Source organism: Amblyraja radiata, chromosome 8 (assembly GCF_010909765.2).
Source record: "Amblyraja radiata isolate CabotCenter1 chromosome 8, sAmbRad1.1.pri, whole genome shotgun sequence".
NCBI classification, from domain to species: Eukaryota; Metazoa; Chordata; class Chondrichthyes; order Rajiformes; family Rajidae; genus Amblyraja; species Amblyraja radiata.
In genome coordinates, this window is record NC_045963.1 from 19091232 (window position 1) to 19112532 (window position 21301).

The 21301-nt window shown below is 39.6% G+C and overlaps 1 protein-coding gene across 3 annotated transcripts in view; it reads left to right on the forward strand.

Annotated features, from left to right (window-relative positions):
- The window catches only part of tatdn3 (TatD DNase domain containing 3), a 41979-nt gene that overhangs the window by 1390 nt on the left and 19288 nt on the right, over positions 1-21301 (forward strand). For all 3 annotated transcript variants that reach the window (XM_033025314.1, XM_033025315.1, XM_033025316.1), the window contains exons 2-5: positions 5559-5591; positions 6318-6391; positions 16191-16275; positions 18426-18488. In XM_033025314.1, the coding sequence (XP_032881205.1) occupies positions 5559-5591; positions 6318-6391; positions 16191-16275; positions 18426-18488 (255 nt within the window). The remainder of the gene's footprint in view (positions 1-5558; positions 5592-6317; positions 6392-16190; positions 16276-18425; positions 18489-21301) is intronic.

A 21301-nucleotide genomic window follows, 5' to 3' on the forward strand; every position in this document is an offset into this window, starting at 1 on the left:
AGGGCTTCACAGTGGGCCAGTCTATACAACATCACTCAGACTTCATCACATTACCAACACATCGCACAGAGAAGAACCTTAACTGTCCATTCTGTGGCTACACCGTTTCACCCTACTGCCAGAGTCCCCTCTGTTTCACCCATCGCCATTCCCCATCTTCAGCTGCTTGGGCCAACTTATTTTTCTTCTTACTCAGTTCTGATAAAGGGTCTTCAACTGAAACAATAACTGTTTTCCCATTTCATAGTTGCTGCTTTATTGACGAGTTCTCCCAGCATTTGTGTTTTTGGTTCAGATTTCCAGCATGTTTAGGTAATCACACTTGAAGGTGAAGGAAACAAATCATTGTCAGAGCTGCTGCCAAAGAGACCCAAGAGACTGCAGATGCTGGAACTTTGTGCAAAAAAAACAAAGTGCTGGAGGAACTCAGCATGTGTGGAGGGGAAATGGGCAGATGACGTTTTGGGTTGGGACTGTTCAGACTGATAGGGGGGGGGGGGCACCTAGAATAGAGAGGTAGGGTTGGGGCAAAGCCTGGCAAGTGTTGGGGAGGATACAGGTGAAGTGGGGATGATTGGTAAATGGATGGAGATAATGACAAAGGCAGGAGGTGAAAGGAGACAAAAGGGTGTTCATATAAGGAAAGAAAATGAGTGAAATTAAAGCATTTGGAGAGATATGAGTAGAAAGGGGGCAAGGAAAAGGGGATATGAGTAGATAGGGACAGAGGGGAAAGAGAGGTTATGAAAGGGAAATGAGGAACTGGGAGGGGTGGGAAATGCATGTAAGGAGGAGGGGTAAGGAATAGAGTGATGGGTGGTGGTAGAAATGTGTGTGCACGGGGAGTAGGGAGGTACTACTTTAATTTGGACTATTCAGTGTTCATTGTTTGGTTTTAAGCTACCCAAGTGAGGTAAGCTAAGGTGCTGTTCTTCTAGTTTGCATGTGGCCTCACTCTGGAAGTGGAGGAGGCCAAGGACAAGAAGGTCTGAATGGGAAGGGGAGTTAAAACAACCAAGAACTGTTGCAGGCCTTGGCACTATCGCTACCCATCTGTCCATCCCCTCCCTTCACCTGTATCCACCTAGCACTTGCCAGGCTTTGCCCCAGCTATACCTGTCTTTTACAACTTTCTTCCACTATCAGACTGAAGAAGGGTCCTGGCCTGAAATGTCGTCTCTCCATTTCCCTCCACAGATGCTCTCTGACCCGCTGAGTTCTTCCGGTACTTTGTTTATTTGCTGCTGCTAACGAGTGTGGCCTCATTATGCTGTAATTGACTCTAGACCCCAAGACCAGTTCAAAACTGGTCGCAGGTGCTGATCAATCTGTGGACACACAATGGATTGGTGCTAAAGATGGCGACATTTTCCATGCACTAAGGTAGACAAAAATGCTGGAGAAACTCAGCGGGTGAGGCAACATCTATGGAGCGAAGGAATAAGTGACGTTTTAGGTTGAGACCCTTCTTTAATGCACTAGATGACTTTGGCTACACTAACTTGCTGCCTAGAATTGAATACCCATGCATACTCTACCACAGACTGATACACAGATATGTTCCCCACATTCTCTTCTGCATCCCTCTGCAAAATAAATTCTCCCTAATCCTCCTCCTCTCAGTCGCATTTTCATAGCTCTCACCTTCAAACCAGCCTACCCCTATCCAATCCCTCCAAGATAACCTAAACAATGAAACTTCTCTTAAAGGTTTTAGAATTTTTAAGAAAAAATATCAAACATTTTTTAAATCAGTGCCCTAACCTGATAATAGCTTAAAAGATCAATTTGGTAGCTGGTTGTACCTTTGAGACATTTAGACCAGAAAACGCAAGACGTTGGTGAGGCCACATTTTAAAGTATTGTGTTCAGTTCTGGGCACCAAGTTATAAGAAAGATGTTATCAAGCTGGAAAAGGTACAGAGAAGATTTACAAGGATATTGCCAGGGCTAGTCTCAGGTTGAGTAAGCTGGGACTCTATTCCTTAGAGCGCAGGAGGATGAGGATCTTATTGAGGTAAAACATCATGAGAGGAATAGATCGGGTAGATGCACAGAGTCTCTTGCCCAGAGTAGGTGAATCAAGGACTAGAGGACATAGGTTTAAGGTGAAGTGGAAAAGATTTAATAGGAATCTGAGGGTTAACTTTATCACACAAAGGGTGGTGGGTGTATGGAACAAGCTGCCAGAGGAGGTAGTTGAGGCAGGGACTATCCCAACATTTTAGAAACAGTTAGCCAGGTACATGGATAGGACGGGTTTGGAGGGATATGGACCAAATATGGGCAGTTGTGACTAGTGTAGCTGGGACAAGTTGGCTGGTGTGGGTAAGTCGGGCCGAAGGGCCTGTTTCCACACTGTATCGCTCTGTGACTATTTTATGCCCAAATTGTGAAGCATATTTGACAGATTGAACTCATTACACGAGAAATAATAATGAACTACTAATTACTAGCTATTGATTAAAATCCAGAGATCATTGGTGAATATTGCATGGAGGTGTTTGTAGAATCAGGGTTTACTTGTGAATATTTGCACAATGTATAGCATGATGACTCTATAGTAAACCCTCATTATATCGGACCATAAGGGGTTGAATGGTGTCCGTTATTGCTGAGTGTCTGTCATAACCGAGTAAGGGATAATTGAGTAATAATCATTTGTATATGTAGTTCCAAACAAAGAACTGCAGATGCTGGTTAATATAAAAAAGGACAGAAAGTGCTGGATTAACTCAGCAGGCCAGGCAGCATCTCTGGAAAACATGGCTAGATGACATTTCGGGTCAAGACCCCACTTCAGACTCTCGGTCTAGAACTGGGCCTGGAATCCAGGTGGGTTGAGGTCAGGAATGTTGGAGTCATTGTAGTCCGTGGCGATGGTAGCGATACTGGGACAACATAGTCCAAATTTCCTTGTGAGTACAAGGAACCTTGTGAGTAACTGATGTGGAAATTACATCAATGGCATGTGTGCTTGACCATGTCTGGTTGACTTTTTGGAGTGAAAAGATCTGGTCAGTGTAACGTTTTACTTTAATCCTCATTTCCAAATGCTAGAACACTAGAGGGCATCATTGGCACATATTCCTGTGGCTAATCAAGATTTGAATGATAAAGGACTGTGAGTTTCTTATCATTAATATCTTCCACTAATCGCAACATTTAATTGCTTAAATTGGTCCACAAAGCAACGTACTGTTTGTGTAAAGAAACATTTGTTAATTTTACAGTTTTTCCTACTGCTCCTTTCCCTACAAACCTGAATCCTGAAATTATTATAGACACAAAAAGTTGGAGTAACTCAGCGGGTCAGACAGCATCTCTGGAGAAAAGGAATAGGCGGCGTTTCGGGTTGAGACCCTCTTCAGACAACCCAAAATGTCACCTATTCCTTTTCTCCAGAGATGTTGGCTGACTCGCTGGGTTACTCCAGCTTTTTGTGTCTATCTTCGGTTTAAACCAGCATCTGCAGTTCCTTCCTACACACCCTGAAATTATTATTTCTAGTTTATTTTATTCATCATGTGTTACTTTATTAGGTTTAACCATTTTATATTATTTGCATCATACCACTTTGCTGAAGTATTCATTCTAGATTTTTCACGTGATAATCAGTATTAAATGTTGCTTTTCTCTGCCCTGAATGGGTGGTGCTCCAGGAACCTGGGGCAAACTACGGACATGACCATTCACACAGTGTAGACCTTTTGTGTTGGTCTTAATACACACTGATCTTCGTTCTAAAGGACATATTTATCTTTCAAATCATCAATTTGGAATGTTAACCTGAAAGGTTTACAAGACAAGACAAGCAATTTATTTTAAAACCTCTAAAACCTTGTTAACTATTATTATTTGATTTATACAAAAGAAAAATACCATAGATGCTGGAATCTTAAATAAAAGCAGAAAATAAAGGAAATGTTGGGAAATGTAGATGGTCTGCATTTATCAAAATGGCCACTTACCCCATTGAAATTAGAACAATGCCTGGCAGTACTTATGTAATTTTTAATACCCACAGAATAATTTTCACATCAGTTGGCATCTATCCTGGCACTTGTTCACAAACTTCATATTGTGAATATTAACTTTGTGCAAAATATTGCATTAATAAATAAAGACAGCAATACATTTATCTACAACATTTTGAAAACTTGGATGTGGTAGAGTGATTTCATGGTGTCTCCTTTTAAACCTACAGCCTGAATAGAGTCATAAAATGCAGTCATTGTAGTCAATTTGGCTTATTCTCACTTCTGAAACAGGATTGTGAGCTCAAGCAACATGATGTTGTGGAGCACGTGATCCAGATTAACAATTAAGTACAGTATTTTGAGGGTAGTGTGATTTTTGTTTAAGATGATGCTTTAAATCACGAGGCATAAGTAGTTACACAGGGAAGAAGAGCAGAATTGTTTTTGGCATCCGAGTATTCTGCCTTCAGCGAAAGATTTACAATAAGTAAATTCATTGGCCTAGAAATTCTGTCAGTTGATATAATGTTTTTATATGCAATGTGAATATTATAATATAAGACAATCAGCAGAAATGGTTAGCTACATTATGTGTTAGTGATGTAATATATTACTGAATCAGATCTTCTGTACATTGGATGTGCCCCTGTATGTGGTTTATGGAGGTTATTAGGTATACATAGCAAATGGTGTAACATAAAGGGTTCAGCCTCTCCTGCATTAAAGATCCAACTCTTCTGGCTGGGATTCTGAGGTGTCTAACATCCTCCATCGCTAATGATTGCCATGAACATCACTGCCTTCCTCTCTTTTACAATTCCCTGCCCAATTCCCAGCTAATATCTTCAAATCCTCTGTATTGTCATCAAATCCCCTTATCATGTCATCTCTGCACCCGCTCTGCCTCCTGTCATCTCCCCAAACAATTTATCTTCCAACACAATCATCATCATGAGTGATTTCCTACGCCTCAGTTATCTCCCTATTCATCACCCAAGTCCCTCTGTAACTTACACTCGCATCCCCAGAGCATCTCCACGTTCCTCCTCTTAATCATCTTCTCAAAATTCCAAGTGTCCCCCACCATCCCAAATAAACCACTGCCATAATTGATTTCCCCAATACTGCTGTTCTCTTTCTTTCACCTCCACCCTACCAGGAACTCTGTCCTCTGTACTCCAAATCAGGCTCCCAACTGACAAGCGTTTAAACATGTATAACCAATTATTTTGTGTGTGTGTGGCATGGACCATTGGCAGTAAGAAAACAATTTACAGAACTCATAAGGAGCAGGGACTCATGCCTTGTTAATCTAATGCTTACATTTACATTTTGTACAATGTATCGGCCCTTCTTTAATCTATTTATAGGCTGTGGTCCTTGCTAGCTGTCTATAGATATTGACTGATGTTTTCCTCCAAAACAACAGAAGTAAAACATATTTGGTTGTTAACATATGAAGACCGTTGTTATTAGTAATTGACATTATTTTATGTTTGATCAACTTTCTTTATTTAAATAACTTCAGTCACTTTTATGTTGTGGATGCCATTACTGATCTTGTTGCATTTAATTTAGGATATTGATGAAGTGATAGAGGAGTCTAAGAAGGTAAGTCCTAATGTATTTCAATGGATCATTTGTTGGAATAAATAAAATACATAATAACTAAATGTTTGTAAATGACTAAGATTTACTTATTTACACATATGCTTTGAGGAACAAGTAATCCTAAATTGTCATGCCAGTTATTAGAGTTATTGATACGTCAGAAATGTTTCTCTCTCTTTCTGGGATCAAAACTTTTTTGCAAAATAAGATGAAAATGAATTTACATGTACATATATCTGAAAAATGTCCAGGCATATAATAGGTTAATTGACTAATGTAAGTTTGGAGGTGGGTGAATCTGGGTGGAAGGAAAGAGAGTTCTATGAGGAAATTAGAAGAATAGGATTGATGGGAAGGTTCCAGCATCCAACATCATGTTAATCTTCTTTTTTTGTGTTTATCTTCATGGGCCAAGTAGCCACCCCCTGTGTCATGAGATAATATAATTTTGATTCAACACAGAAAACCTTCAAGAGATGACATTTTTGTTGCATCAGGGTCAACTGCATGTCTCCGCTTAAGTGCAGTTTGCCCCTGTTTCACAGGCTGTCTGTGGTACAATAAGCAATGCAGTAAACTGCCACTCCAGCTCATCTGGAGAAAGTTGAGTTACTGTGTGAGCTGCAATGTTACATTCCTGTTAAATGTTTGGCCTTTTAATTGGAACTGTCCCATATTGGACTGCATGACCCCAGATATTGATGATGTGATTTGTCTTTCTCACAGACTGGAATCCTAGCTCTTGTGGCGGTAGCAGAGCATGCTGGAGAATTTGAAAGACTAATAGAGCTTTCAAACAAGTATGTATGTCATGCCTATTACACGTTAATATGTAAAATCTCAAATCTTAACGTTGCTCTCATTCAGGGGATAAAAGTACCATGTAATTGGGCACTGAACAACAAAGATCATGCATGTTTCAATCCTTGGGCCATGCCGAGATGGCTTGCACCAACTCAGATTTAGTGATGATCAACATAAAAACATAAGAATCAGAAACAGAAGTCATCCATGTTGACCCTTACACCAGCTCCACCATCCAATAAAGTTATGACTGATCTTAATCTCAATGTCACATTGCTGTACATAAACCAATGTCCCTTGATCCCTTTTTAATATCTAAAAATTGGGATTCTCTGTCTTGAATATACTTTGACGTAAGGCTTACTAGCCTGCAGTCCCCGACTTGTCTTTGCATACCTTCATAAATAAAGACCCAAACATTAAGCATCTTCCAGTCTTCCAGTAATCTGTAAGTTCCATTCAGGTTCCACACCATGGTGACTTGGAAATATATTGCAGAACAATACTAATTGCAGAACATGCATGGGATATCCACATTTCAAAAGAAAATTGCATGGAAATGATTTGAAAGTTTTCTGAAATGTTGCACAGCAGAAATCAATGCATTTTAAAAGAGGAAACCAGTCGATTTCCTGTAACAGACTCAAGTGTTTTAAGCTAATTTGAATTTAAGATTTTTTTTTTTCCTGTGGCTAAAAAAATCTCTGCCAAGGCCACAGCAATCCTCTCCCCTACCTCTCACAGTGTCTAGGATATACTTGGTCAGGCCTGGGATTTATTCACCTCCTTTGAAATCGTGATATGCTTCAGGATATCATTGTTTTCTTCCATGAACTCAGCAGCTTCCAGATCCTTCACAGTAAATTCAGATGAGAATATTGATTGATGTGGCTAGGTCTATAAAGACATAGCTTTCCAGTAATGTCTGTTACAAATACATGTTATTTTCTTTCTTCCAAAATTAATAACAAGTAAATATTTTGGGCTTTAGTTATTTTTGCAGTTCTACCCCAAATTGTGCATATTTTAGAAATACATCTTTCTAATTGTTACTACATTTCTAATTTCTGATGTTGTATTACCTAACATTGTAATTGCATTTACTTACTTGCTTAGGGTACTTACTTTTTATGACAGACTCAAGGTCTAGATAAAAGACAAGACATTACATTGCATACAAAAACACAATAAATGACATACAAAAGCACAGTAAATTACTTACAAAAGCACAATAAATTACATACAAAAGCACAATACATGTTATAAGATCAAGAATTTTAAAAATCAGTAGCGTACATCGAGACAACTATACCAATGTCTCCACAGCTGGGATTGGTAGCGTGTAGTGCTAAACCTTATGTTTGATAAGGCCAAGATTATTTCATTTTCAGTCATTAGTCTGGCAAATAAATTTATACATAAGATTTCTTCAGACAGTTTGTAAATTATTGTCTCCTGCAGCCACAAACATTTCCCTTGCACTACACCATCTAGGTCTCTTAAGTAATATTCTCATGGCATCATTATAAGCTACTTTAAGTCTCTGTAAGTTTGCTTTTCTGTAGTTTGAGCACAGGTGTGCAGTAACATTTAATTGTTTTTTATTAATTTATTATCTTGGTCCTCAGTTCTACCTCAAATTGAATACTTTAGTAGCAGATTCAAGCTCATCTGTTTTGGTGGCACTCATTTTTAACAAGAGTGAACAGGTTATAGAGGGTGTGCCAGAACCTGAGCAAACAGGGTAGAGAGGAGAAGAATACTTTGCTAAACAAATGAATTATGTTGGAATGATATGTAGACTTAATTATTTGACGAAAGGGGTCATTGAACCTAACTGGTACAGCCAAATAAAAGCTGTGTTTGCAGGAATGGATCTGAGGCTGGCTATTCTGTGCGGAATGACTTGTTCCTTGACTTTCCAAAATCTTTTCACAATCTGGAAGGCATAAATCTGTGCTGTGATAAAATACACTCCAGTTACCTGGATGTATACAGCTCCAACAATACTTGAAAAGTATTTTGATTGGCACCCAGTCCATCATACTGAACATTCACCTCGTTCATCATTAGTGGACCAAGCCTGCTGTGTATACCATCTATAAAATGCATTATAGCAATTTGTCAATACTTTGCAGCATCACACAACTCTATTAAATAGGAGGGAAAGAGCAGCAGGGTCTGGGAACATCACCTGTAAGTTCCATTCAGGTTGCACACCATGCTGACTTGGAAATATATTGCTGCTCCTTTGCTGTTGATGGATCGAAGTTCTGCACATCATTTACCCAACAACATTAAAGGAGTATCGTCACCAGAAAGATTACCATAGTCCGAATCCGCTGGGGGCGACATGTTGGAGTAGTCGCACTTTTCCACGCTCCCGACCTATTCACCTCCAACTTTTATTATAGCTCAGCCTAAGTTTTATAATTACCCATAAATATTTAAACACCATTGACAGCACCTCTCCACGCCGTAAAGATGCCACGCAGAGGAAAGAAAGAGGAGCAAAAGACGGAAGACCCCACGACCAGCACCGGCATGGCCACGCTAGCAGCCATGTTAACAGAGCACAAGGTATCGCTACTGGCAGAATTCAACGCAGCGTTCACCAAACTGGAAACGAAGCTGGACAATATCCAGACCACTATTTTAGATCACCAACACCGTCTTTCGTCATTAGAGTCTTTTGCTGATACCACCAGCCAAGACATACGAGCTATAGCGACAATGCTAACTACGGTGACCGAAGAGAACGCCAAGCTAAAGTCTAAGCTTATCGGCCTGGAAGGCAGGAGTCGCCGAAAAGACATAAGGATAGTCGGTTTCCCCGAGAACATCGAAGGTCCCCAAACAACAGCTTTTTTCTCTCAACTCCTGCTCGAGACTCTTGGCAAACACACACTGGAATCAGCCCCGGAGCTAGACCGAGCCCACCGTACGCTAACAGCCAAGCCAAGCCCTGGTGAGAAACCCAGAGCAGTTGTGATCTGCTTCCATAGATACCAGACCCGCGAGTTGGTGGTGCGTGAGGCTCGGAGGCAGAGGGGTAAGCTGAAGTACAAGGATATCCCGATCCACATTTTAGAAGATTACTGTCCCGACATAGTTGAACAACGCTCCGCGTACCGAGACGTTATGAAGGAGCTGTACAACCTGGGTCTCAAACCCTCCCTTCATTATCCAGCCAAGCTGTTCATCATGGCCGAGGAAGGAAAGAGGCGACGACTAACATCTCCTGAGGACGCTCAGGATTTCATCTCATCTTACCGTCGGCGCAGACCGGGACCCACAGACGACTGACTTCGCTCGGTACGTCTATATCCGAGTGGCACAGGGGTCCGGTTAATCTACGGTTACACTATGGACTAACTTTAGCTTGACTGCTCTTAGCAACTAGCCATTGCTAGCGCCCGGCCTTGCTGATTATACTAGACCCCTGTCTTGAAATGTATGAGGCTGGTAAGAATTCACCACGATTCGTGACTATCTTATACCAACTTTTCCTTATAATGTTTATGTGTAATCATACTTGAAAGGTTCTTCACCTGCACATGCTATAAAATTGGGCTTAAGGGACCCACTTTGTGGTTCGTGATCTGGTCTCTGCCTTCTTGTTTTTAGCAGCTGGCTGCTAACGCTGCCAGCATTCGGCTAGTTTGTTTGCACTAGTCTTCCTAGCGGACTGTCTGGGGCTGATAAGAGCTCATTACAGCCAAGGCTGTGTTATACCAATCTGCTCCTACAGCGTTTTTGTTTAATAATACTTAATTGATGTTCTTTTGCCCTGCGCTTTAATCCAAGAGCCCAGTTTGCAACTCGCTAACTTCTCTAACGCTAACTCTTTCTTTATACCTTGTCGATTTTAAGGTATACTATGTAATACCAAAGGAAGCTATTCTTGCTCCACTTATACGTTGGCTTGCTTATTCAGTATCACCATTTTGTTAATTTGCTTTGTCTTATTATTACTATCATCATTACAACCATTACCATTAGTGTTAGCAATGACATTGGCAGTGCAACTATTATGGCAATTATTTCAACTTTGTATTTATTTATTTATGTTTATTTTACTTTATTTCTACTTTCTATTTTTCAAATTATTATTATCATTGTTATTATTATTATTACTACACATTTCATTTTATGTTACTTTACTGACATTGAGCGATTTTGTTGCTTTGGGAGGTGGAAATATTGGGAGTTAAGATCGGATAATTGAATTGTATCTCCATGCGGATACGAGGACAACGCACCTTGGTGCAATGGGCACTCAAGGTTCAGTTGGGACATGGGGGATCTCAGGTCCGGGGACTCAGGTTTGAAAGATGGTTAAGTGATATGTGTCCCACTTGTTTGTTGTGTGTATACGTGTGTATGTATCTTTTTTTTATTTTTTGTATTTATTTTTTTATCACTCCTTCTCCCCCCCCCACATCCCCACTCTCGGCAGCTGGTTTCGATGCGCTCTTCCGTTTCGACTTGCAGTACTACAGCGCTCTGCCCACTCGCTTGGATATAGCTAAGTATGGCCAACACAAACGACACTCTTAGATTTGTCTTGTGGAACGTGAGGGGGGTGGGAAGTCATACCAAGACTGAATGGATCTTGGCCCACTTGCAACAGCTCAAAGGCGATATATTTTTTATTCAAGAGACCCACCTTCGTAACAGAGAGGTAACACGGCTTAAGAGAGGCTGGATTAGCCACTTATTTCACTCAAAATTTAATGATAGGGCTAGGGGTACTGCTATCCTGATTCGTAAGAACGTTATGTTCGAACCACAGAAAACTGGAGAATCCTGCTGGCCGCTTTGTCATGGTGTCTGGCAAACTGCAAGACACACCTGTCATATTGGCCAGCATTTACGGTCCCAACTGGGATGACAGCTCATTTGTAACCAAATTTTTTACATCTCTCCCAAATATTGAAAATCACCACGTCATTGTGGGTGGAGATTTTAATCTGGTCCAAGACCCTATACTGGACAGACCTTCGAACAAAGCCTCTACTTTAACTAAATCAGGTAAGACTCTGCATACTTTCGCCAAACAACTTGGGCTCACAGACCCATGGAGATTTACATTCCCCATGACTAAATTATTTTCATTTTTTTCCCACGTGCACCGTACCTATACCCGTATAGACTTCTTTCTCTTGGATAACAGACTGCTCTCCAAAATCAAATCCAGCGAGTATCATAGCATTGTAATATCAGATCACGCTGCAACCTCCCTCGATCTCCACTTTTGTAAACGAACTAACCCCTTTAAACAGTGGAGGTTCAACTCCTCATTATTAGCAGAGGCTCACTACATGCAATTCTTGCACTCCCAAATCATTTTATATTTTGAGCTGAATGACTCGCCGGACATAGAAAGAGGTATACTCTGGGAAGCTTCAAAAGCCTATATTAGGGGCCAACTTATCTCTTTTGTCTCCAACCTGAAAAGAACCGAGATGTCCCAAACGGCAGACCTGTTACAAAAAATAAAGGACATTGATGACAAATATGCATCTGACCCAGACCCTAACCTTTATAGAGAACGCCTTAGGTTACAAACAGACTTTGACCTCACGTCTACTAATAAAGCTAAGCTACGACTGCTTAAATCTAGGCAACACTTTTTTGAATCTGGCGATAAAGCTGGGAAGCTTTTGGCCCATCAGGCCAGAACCGAGGCGACTTCACGGCTAATTCCAGCCATTAGATCCAGCTTAGGGGAGATTCATACTGACCCTCTTAGAATTAATGAAGCATTTGCTAAATTCCACGCTGAACTATACGTTTCCGATTGTCCTCCCACTGCAAGTGACATGCTCAGTAGTATGACGTTTCCCCGAATTGACGATGAAGCCACGAGAGACTTGGGTGGTCCCATAACTGTTGCTGAGGTCCAAGCAGCCATCACATCGCTGCAAAGCGGAAAGTCACCCGGCCCTGACGGCTTCACTGTAGAATATTACAAAGCTTTCTCTGCTCTCCTCGCACCAGTCCTGAGAGATATGTACAATGAGGCGTTTTTACATCGTCGCCTACCGCCCACCTTGTCGTGGGCTACTATCTCCCTAATTCTTAAAAAGGAGAAAGATCCCCTGCTTTGTAGTAGCTATAGACCAATTTCACTCCTGAATGTGGACCTCAAAATCCTCTCTAAAGCCCTTGCGCTCCGTCTTCAACGAGTGATGCCCTCTATTATCTCGTTAGACCAAACAGGGTTCATACCAGGCCGACAGTCTTCCCAAAATACTAGGCGTCTCATTAACATCATCCATTCACCGAGTAGTGAGACCCCGGAGATAGTGGTCTCCCTCGACGCCGTAAAAGCTTTCGACAGGGTCGAGTGGAGGTACCTATATGAGGCGATGGACAGGTTTGGCCTCGGTAACAGTTTTATTCTTTGGGTCAGTCTATTATACTCGTCCCCGGTGGCCTCAGTACAAACAAACGGCAGACTGTCGCCCCACTTCCCCCTTCAGAGAGGTACCAGACAGGGTTGCCCGTTATCACCACTTCTGTTTGCTGTCGCGATAGAACCCTTGGCGGTCTGGTTACGCTCAGAGAAGGGCTTTAAAGGTATTACATGGTTCGACACAACTCATAAAGTCTCATTGTATGCGGATGACCTGCTCCTGTACATCTCGAACCCAGTCAGCTCTCTCCCTGTGATTACGAATATTTTAGAACAGTTTGGCGCGTATTCTGGTTATAAACTTAACTACCAAAAGAGTGAGCTATTACCGATTAACTCATTGGCTAAGCAGCTCCCTCGCTCTTTAACCTCATTCAAATGGGCAGAGGACGGGTTTCGCTACCTCGGCGTCTTTATCACAACATCCTTATCTGATATGTTCCGCACAAACTTTCTGCCTCTGGTTGAGAAAGCTGAAAGAGATTTTGACCGCTGGTCAGTTTTACCGCTATCCCTCGTGGGCCGGATAAATCTGGTCAAGATGGTCGTCCTACCCAAATTCCTGTATCTTTTCCAGCACGTCCCTATACTTACCACTAAATCTTTTTTTGATAAATTAGAAAGGACAATATCTAAATTTTTATGGGGTAGCAAACCGGCTAGAATCCGAAAGGCGATACTGCAGTCTCCTAAGAGTGACGGCGGTTTGGCACTTCCTCAATTTAGGCGATACTATTGGGCAGCTAACTTGCAAAAACTCCTGTATTGGATGAATGATGATTGCGACCACCTACCGACCTGGGTACACATGGAAAAGGCGAGTTCACATCTCCCGTTGCGGTCTGTCCTATGCTCCCAACTCCCCCTTCCCATAACATCTGTGGGTGCAGGCCCAATTGCGTCCCTCTCGCTCAAGATATGGAGTCAACTCAGGAAAAACCTCGGTTTACAAGGCCCTTCCATCTTGACCCCACTGCTTAAAAACCACATCTTTAAACCTTCAAGTACAGACCACGCATTCAAAACCTGGCATAGCAACGGTATCAGTAGTATCAAAAACCTATACAAGGATGGCATCTTTTCGTCTTTTGCGGAGCTCTCGTACAACTATAGCCTCCCAAACGCCCACCTTTTTCGTTTTTTCCAGATTAGGGATTTTGTGAAGAAGACATTCCCCCATTTCCCAAATCGCCCCCCTGAAATCCTGACCGATACCATCTTAGCTCTAGATCCCAACCGGAAGAAATGCATCTCTGTTTTGTATAACTTATTAGGGTCGGGTATATGTTTTTATTCCGATTACTATGTAAGGTGTCCTTGAGATTTTGTATGAAAGGCGCCCATTAAATATAAAATTTATTATTATTATTATTATTATATTGAAACCTCATACCTCATTAAAAGCTGCGTGGGAGGGTGAGCTGAATACGAAACTAACAGACCAGCAATGGGACTCTGCCTTGGACTTGACCCATTCTTCCTCCATATGTGCCCGTCATGGCCTAATCCAATGCAAAGTCCTTCACAAAGTCCACTACACAAATGCAAGATTATCTAGAATTTACCCGCTGTTAGGGACACCTGCGACAGATGTAATCAATCTCCTGCCAACCATAGCCATATGTTTTGGAGGAGTGCTTTCGACTTGATAAGCAGAGCCTACGGCCAGACTATTCCTCCAAACCCACTGTCAGCCATTTTCGGTACCCCTCCCAACACCAACCTCTCTGTTGCGGTGAAACGGGTTCTAGCTTTTACAACCTTGTTAGCCTGGAGACTGATCTTGCTTAACTGGAGGCTCACCTGTCCCCCGACACACACCCGCTGGATTAAGGAGGTGCTTTACAATTTAAAGCTTGAAAAACTTAGGTTCTCTCTCAAAGGCTCTACCAAGACATTCCTAGATACATGGAACCCTTTCTTGGAACTTGTTAACTCTCTCAACTTGTCCCCGGACTCGGAAGAGGACTGAGTGCTCTCCACCATTGTTCTGCTCTACTGCAGCTTCTCTCCCCTTAACCCCCCCCCACACTTATTTATTTAATTACGTACTTATTTACTGTTATTAGTGACCCCCTTTTTAAAAAAATTTTTTTTTAGTACTTTTTGTTTCGTTTATCTTACCATATTTGTGTGGATGTGTATGTATGTGAGTGTTGTTTGTCCCCGTTTGGTTCCGACCTGATTCGGGTGGGTTGAAGGTGGGTAAGGGTAAGGGCTTTGAGGGTCGCTTACATACTGTTGCACAATTATGCCTTGACTGTCTGTGTGTTATCATTGTATGTATGCAAATTGCTGTGAAATTCAAATAAAAAGATTTAAAATCAAGATTACCATAGTCCAATAAAGCAATTCACTCCACTTTTTTGAAAGCAGCTAGGAATGGATACTAATTGCAGAACATGCATGGGATATCCAGATTTCAAAAGAGAATTACACAGAAATGATTTGAAAGCTTGTTGGAACTTTGCACAACAGAAATCAGTGCATTTTAAAAGAGGAAACCAGTAATTCCTGAAACTGATTCAAATGTCCTCAGCTATTTTTAAATTAAGAAAAACATTTTTTTCCTATTATATCTTTCTGGCAATTTTTCATTTTATTCACTTTAAGGACTTCAACTGTAATTTTGTAGGATAGAATGTTCTTTTGATAAAATGAGTGAAAGATCAATTCAGGCATGTTTTCATTTGACCAGCATATAGTTCCATTTGTACATCTGTGGTATTAATTTTTGTTTGGTTGCTTAATTCAACAATGATTATCGTTTGGAACAACATGTTCTCACAATTCTTCCTTGTCTTACTCCACCCTGAGGCTGCCCAGGGCATGTTTTGCGAAGTTGCTTAGAAATTCGTGCCAGTCTTTGATAAAGAATATATTTTTTCTCAGACATTGAGTATGCTGCCTATATATTCGTGACAGAACTTGCACAGTATTGAACGATGTCTGGGAAAATATTTTGACCAGTGCAGACATGATGAGATCAACACTGATAATACATCAATTCATGGAATCCTTGATGTTTGACAATTATCTAGGGTCATGTGTTAAAACTTTGCTGAAGAATGGGAATTCTTGTATAGATAAAATATTAATTCTACTTACCTGGCGTTTGACGCCTATGTCAAAGCAGGGGGTCTCTCATGTATCAATTATATTATTAATCATTCTCACTTTATATTGGATAGGATAGAATTTATTGAGTTGGTATTTGATGGATTTTAAATGCTTTGGCACTGAAAATGTGGAATAACTGCAGATATAATGATAGAACACTACTGAACAGGAAAATAGGAGTCCTTACATGTAATGTTTTTGATTTATGTATGTACCTTATATTTGATAAAATAACTTGAAATAATTCCTTTCAGATATTCTGGGTTTGTGCTCCCATGTCTTGGTGTTCATCCCGTACAAGGAAATCCACCACAAGAACAACGTAGTGCCACACTTGAGGTAACACAAAACAAAAATTAGCGACAATTGTCATGATGATAAAACAGGAATGATATGATGGCTATTTTTTAAGTTAAAATTAGTTCACTGCACTTTTTGTATGTATATAATGACATTTGAAGAGACCGTGGCCTTTTGCATTAATGCCAGCTGCTCAGGGAACAATCGTTTGTCCTATTGCACCCCTCTTTATTTCTCTGTTCACATACAACTTCTCTTTTATCACACATGCCCATTCATTCCTCTATGATTCTTTTTGCCATTAGTCGGCAAAATGGGGTAACTTACAGTGTCTATTTAACAAATCATGTACTAACTCCTCACAAAATATATATAAATTGAGAATGTGGTTTTATTAGCCAACAGACAAAATGGGTATCAAAAAGGCACTTCTCCGATTCCATATCAGTTAAATCATTAACATATTCTAGAGAACAAATGGTTTTTACTCCGTGAACGAGATAGAGTAGTTTACTTTGTTGTTTAGAATGTTTTATTGAGTAATCTGAAATAGATTGAATTTCACTGTAAAATGTTTGTTCCATTTAATCCATTCATCATCCCACAATAAAGTGTTCATCATCCCACAATTTTTGTTCTAATTATGTTTTGTGCCATTATCTTGTTACTTATACAGTGTTCTTTCTTTCAAAAATTTGATGTGTAATCTATGTATAATTTGTTTTTGTGTGTTTGTCTTACTCTGTCTGTGATCCTGCTGCAAGCAAGAATTTTCATTGTAGCTGTACCTCATTGTACTTGTACACATGATGATAAACTTGACTTATTCTGGAAAAGAACCAAACTGCAAGGCTATTGACATGATTGCAGTATTCGGTACAAATAATGAGGTGTTTTGGTGTTACATAATGTTAAATCATGCTACCTTGTAACTAGACATTGCACAGAAAAGGAAAAGTCCCTGTGATAAGGAATCCAGGATGTTTTTAAATATCTAGTGCCAACAGTGCTGTGATAATTAGAAGAGACCCATTTTTTGAACAGTCCTTTAATGTACAGAAAGAGACAGTTATCAAATTTTTAACATATTAATTTTAAAGTAAAAGTATTTTTCCCACCACTCAGCAGACCTAAGAATTATTAATTTTAGAAATTAATCTCTTGTCCAGAACATAAACAAGCATAAGTGTAATGAAACAACAGAATAATGAAAGGTATAGGTAGAGTGGATGTGGAAAGAATGTTTCCACTGGCGGGAGAGTCTAGGACCAGAGGTCATAGCCTCGGAATGAAAGAGCGCTCTTTTAGAAAGGAGGTGAGGAGGAACTTCATTAGTCAGAGGGTAGTTATTTGGAACTCATTGCCACTGAGGGCTGTGGAGGCCAAGTCAGTGGATATTTTTAAGGCAGAGATAAACAAATTCTTGATTAGAACGGGTGTCAAGGGTTATGGGGAGAAGGCAGGAAAATGGGATTAGGAGGCAGAGATCAGCCATGATTGAATGACGGAGTAGACTCAATGGGCCGAATGGCCTAATTCTACTCCTATAACTTGTGAACCTGTGGAGTACAGTCTTATTTCATTAGCTTGGGAATTGTTCAATGAGAATTTAATGTCAAATTTAATTTTCTTTTGATATAATGTTTTTCCTTTCTTGTTCTCCTTCTGGTGTGAACATAGATTCACCCATTCTAATTAACTTTTCTTAGTTCATACTATGTTTGTTTTTGAATATCTCACTGGTTAAAGAGATGTACTTTTTGTTGGATTCTTAATCTGATGTCCTGTTACTGGCATTAAATGGCATTGCTACTTTGGGTAAAAGATTGGGTAAAGCCTTGCCTCAAGACTTTGGGCAAAAAAAACCATTGTGTAATCCAAACTTTTGGGACAAATTGCTAATTCCCTGCATCAGCAAAATTAGTAAATTGTGCTCTTACCTTTGGTCACCTATTTAAGCAAAAGTTGATCTCCTCTCCCTATTTGTGAATATATATGAACTCTATAATGTGTTGTGTCCATTTTATTTATTTTTTTAACCTTTTTCTATGGTTTATATGGAAACTTATTATCTATTTTAAGTAAAGCACTTTGGTGTCAATGCGAGGACTTAAAACGTGCTATATAAATAAAACTTACTTACTTACTTATTTGATTTTTTTTAAATTAAAGATTTGTTTTTCTTCTAGGATTTGCAGAATGCACTTCCATTGATAGAAAAATATAAGGACTGCTTATTGGCAATTGGAGAGGTAAGGTGCAGTTCAGCATTTTAAATATTCTAGTGCACTTCTGAAATGCATTTTTTAATGTTATGCAGAAGACCCACCGTCATATTGTATCTGTTTGGAATACATTTACCAAATCATTTTTTTTGCTATGATTATTGTATCTCATTTTTGTTGTTGCATTCACATTCTTGTGCATTGTTGCCCACAAAAAATAAAATACCTTGAGGAAGATCTAAAACATTGAAGGTTGATTTTTATATAACAATTTGCATTTATGTTGTATCCCTAAAGTAGTAGATAATTATCTGCAATCTTATGCAGCTTTTCCTGTCCCTGTAAATCTAGTGTTTGATTTTTTTCATAAAATAACATTTGGAAGTAGTGTATTTGTTCAATAACACGAGGCTTAACTTATGGAAAGTGTCGCATACTTGGACATATTATAGTTCTCAAATTTCGCCAGCTTTTGTAATTTTCTCGTGTCATTTTGGGTTTGTTGTACACTCATTTGTGTTTGTATTTAATTTTATTGTGTATTGTGTGTTTTTTTTTTTTAATTGTACCGCTGCTGGTAAATTCATTTCACTACACTTATATGTGTATGTGATGAATAAAACTGATTGATTGATTGATTGATTGATTGATTGATTGATTGACATTAATTGACTAGCAATGACTAATTCGGGATGACAGATGGCACAATGGGCTAAGTGTTCGGCTGGCGACCGGAAGGTAGCCGGTTCGAATCCCGCTTGGAGTGCATACTGTCGTTGTGTCCTTGGGCAAGACACTTCACCCACCTTTGCCTGTGTGTGAATGTGTGTGAGTGATTGGTGGTGGTCGGAGGGGCCGTAGGTGCAGAATGGCAGCCACGCTTCCGTCAGTCTGCCCCAGGGCAGCTGTGGCTACAGAAGTAGCTTACCACCACCGAGTGTGACTGAGGAGTGAATGAATAATGCGATGTAAAGCGCCTTGAGTATTAGAAAGGCGCTATATAAATCCCATCCATTATTATTATTATTAGTTCGTAATTCTATTATCATTGCATGACATGATTCTCAGAATGGTAGAACCTAATAAATGAACCATGATCTTTTATTGTCTGCCATACCTTCGTGATTTTACTGCATTATTTTTGCAAAATAACATTCAATGCATTTTACAGAATAGGAACAGGCAGTTTGGCTCATGTCGTGCCAGCTTTTGAAATAGCTGCACAATTAGAGTTGAGACAAGAGTGTTTTATTGTCGTATGTCCCAGATAGAACAATTACATTCTTACTTGCTGCAGCAATGGGATGAATTAATCCCATTCTCTCAACCTTTTCCCATAATCTTGCAACATTTTCTCGTTCATGTACAGGTTAATTTTGAGATCATTCATATACTGTCTCTTCATCAGTGCATTCCATATCTTACCAATCATACTATGCAAACAAAAATTATCGCTATCTCACTCCATCCATCCATCACCACTTCGCCCAACCCACCCACACAACTCTTTTTGACAATTATCTTTAGCCTTTAGCCTCTTGTTATCGATTCTCCAGTCAGTGGAGACAGATTTACCTTACTTCATTTATCAAAAGCTCAAATAAATTCAAACTTAAGTCTCCCATTAACCTTCTCTGCTCTAAAAAGGAAAAAAAATCTTTAGACTTCCCACTTTACTGAAGACTGTCACGCGAGGTATATTTCAGTTTCCTCACCATCTCCAAATGCTTGACGTAATTACAGAAATTGATGCAGTATTTCAACAGGTGCATAAACTAATTTATAAAGGTTTGGTAGAACGTGCACGCCTACATGCTTCTTTGTATAAAAATCTGACTTGAATGCCGCATACATTTTAAACATCCTTTGCAGTTTAACCTGCCACTTCAGAAATATATGCATTTGAACATCTTTCTCAATTTAGACTCCTTTAAAATTGACCCTTCTCAGTTGCATCATTTTGTTTTGCTCAGGAGCAGAAAATAATATCTAATAATATTGAGTTAAAGCATAAATTTTCACTGTTCTTTTGCAATAGTGCATTGAAATTGTGTCAGCTCGTTGAACGTAGAATGCTTGATATAACTATCAATCAAAGCAAAACATTTTCAGTGAAAAAAGAACTTATGTTGTCATATGTACGTTGTAAAATAATTTAAATTTCAGTTACAAAATTGGTTATGTTTCTCAAGGATTACAATTTATTAAAATTGTGCCTGTGACGTTTTTAGCATTGTCATGATAAGGCCTTAGCTACACTTGTTCATCAGGTTGAGAGAATTGCTTTACGTATGATAAATATTTTTAAAGAAGATTTTTTGTATGTTTTGCAATATTATTCAAGGTTGGCTCGTTGTTTCCTAGCAGCCACATAACACACTAATGAATCATCCAAATAAATCAAAAAGCTGAATGCATTCAGTGACGAAAATTTGTGGTGCTGAATTGTAGTCATGTTGACGGAGGTGAAAGGGATAGGAGAAGGTTTGAGCAATCTGTTGATCTTTCAAAATATCAGTCAAACAAATTTTAAAAAGCAAAACCGCAACATTCTTAACTTCAGTGGAATATCACAGTTCATTGCGTTGTGTAATAGCCACAGATTTAAACAATGTTAGCTTTAGCATGCTGTAAATGATTGTACAAGAATATCATGGTCAAACTTCAGAATGCAGTTTCTATCCCTGTGTCTATTGCATCAGTGTTAGCCATGAGTCATATCCAGGTCAAAGTTGTACAAATGATTGGCGTAGTCAAATGATTCAGAGGAGATTTTCGATATCAAACTGCAACCACATTCAATGCTCATCTAACTGTATCAGTGATAAATAACCAAGTGA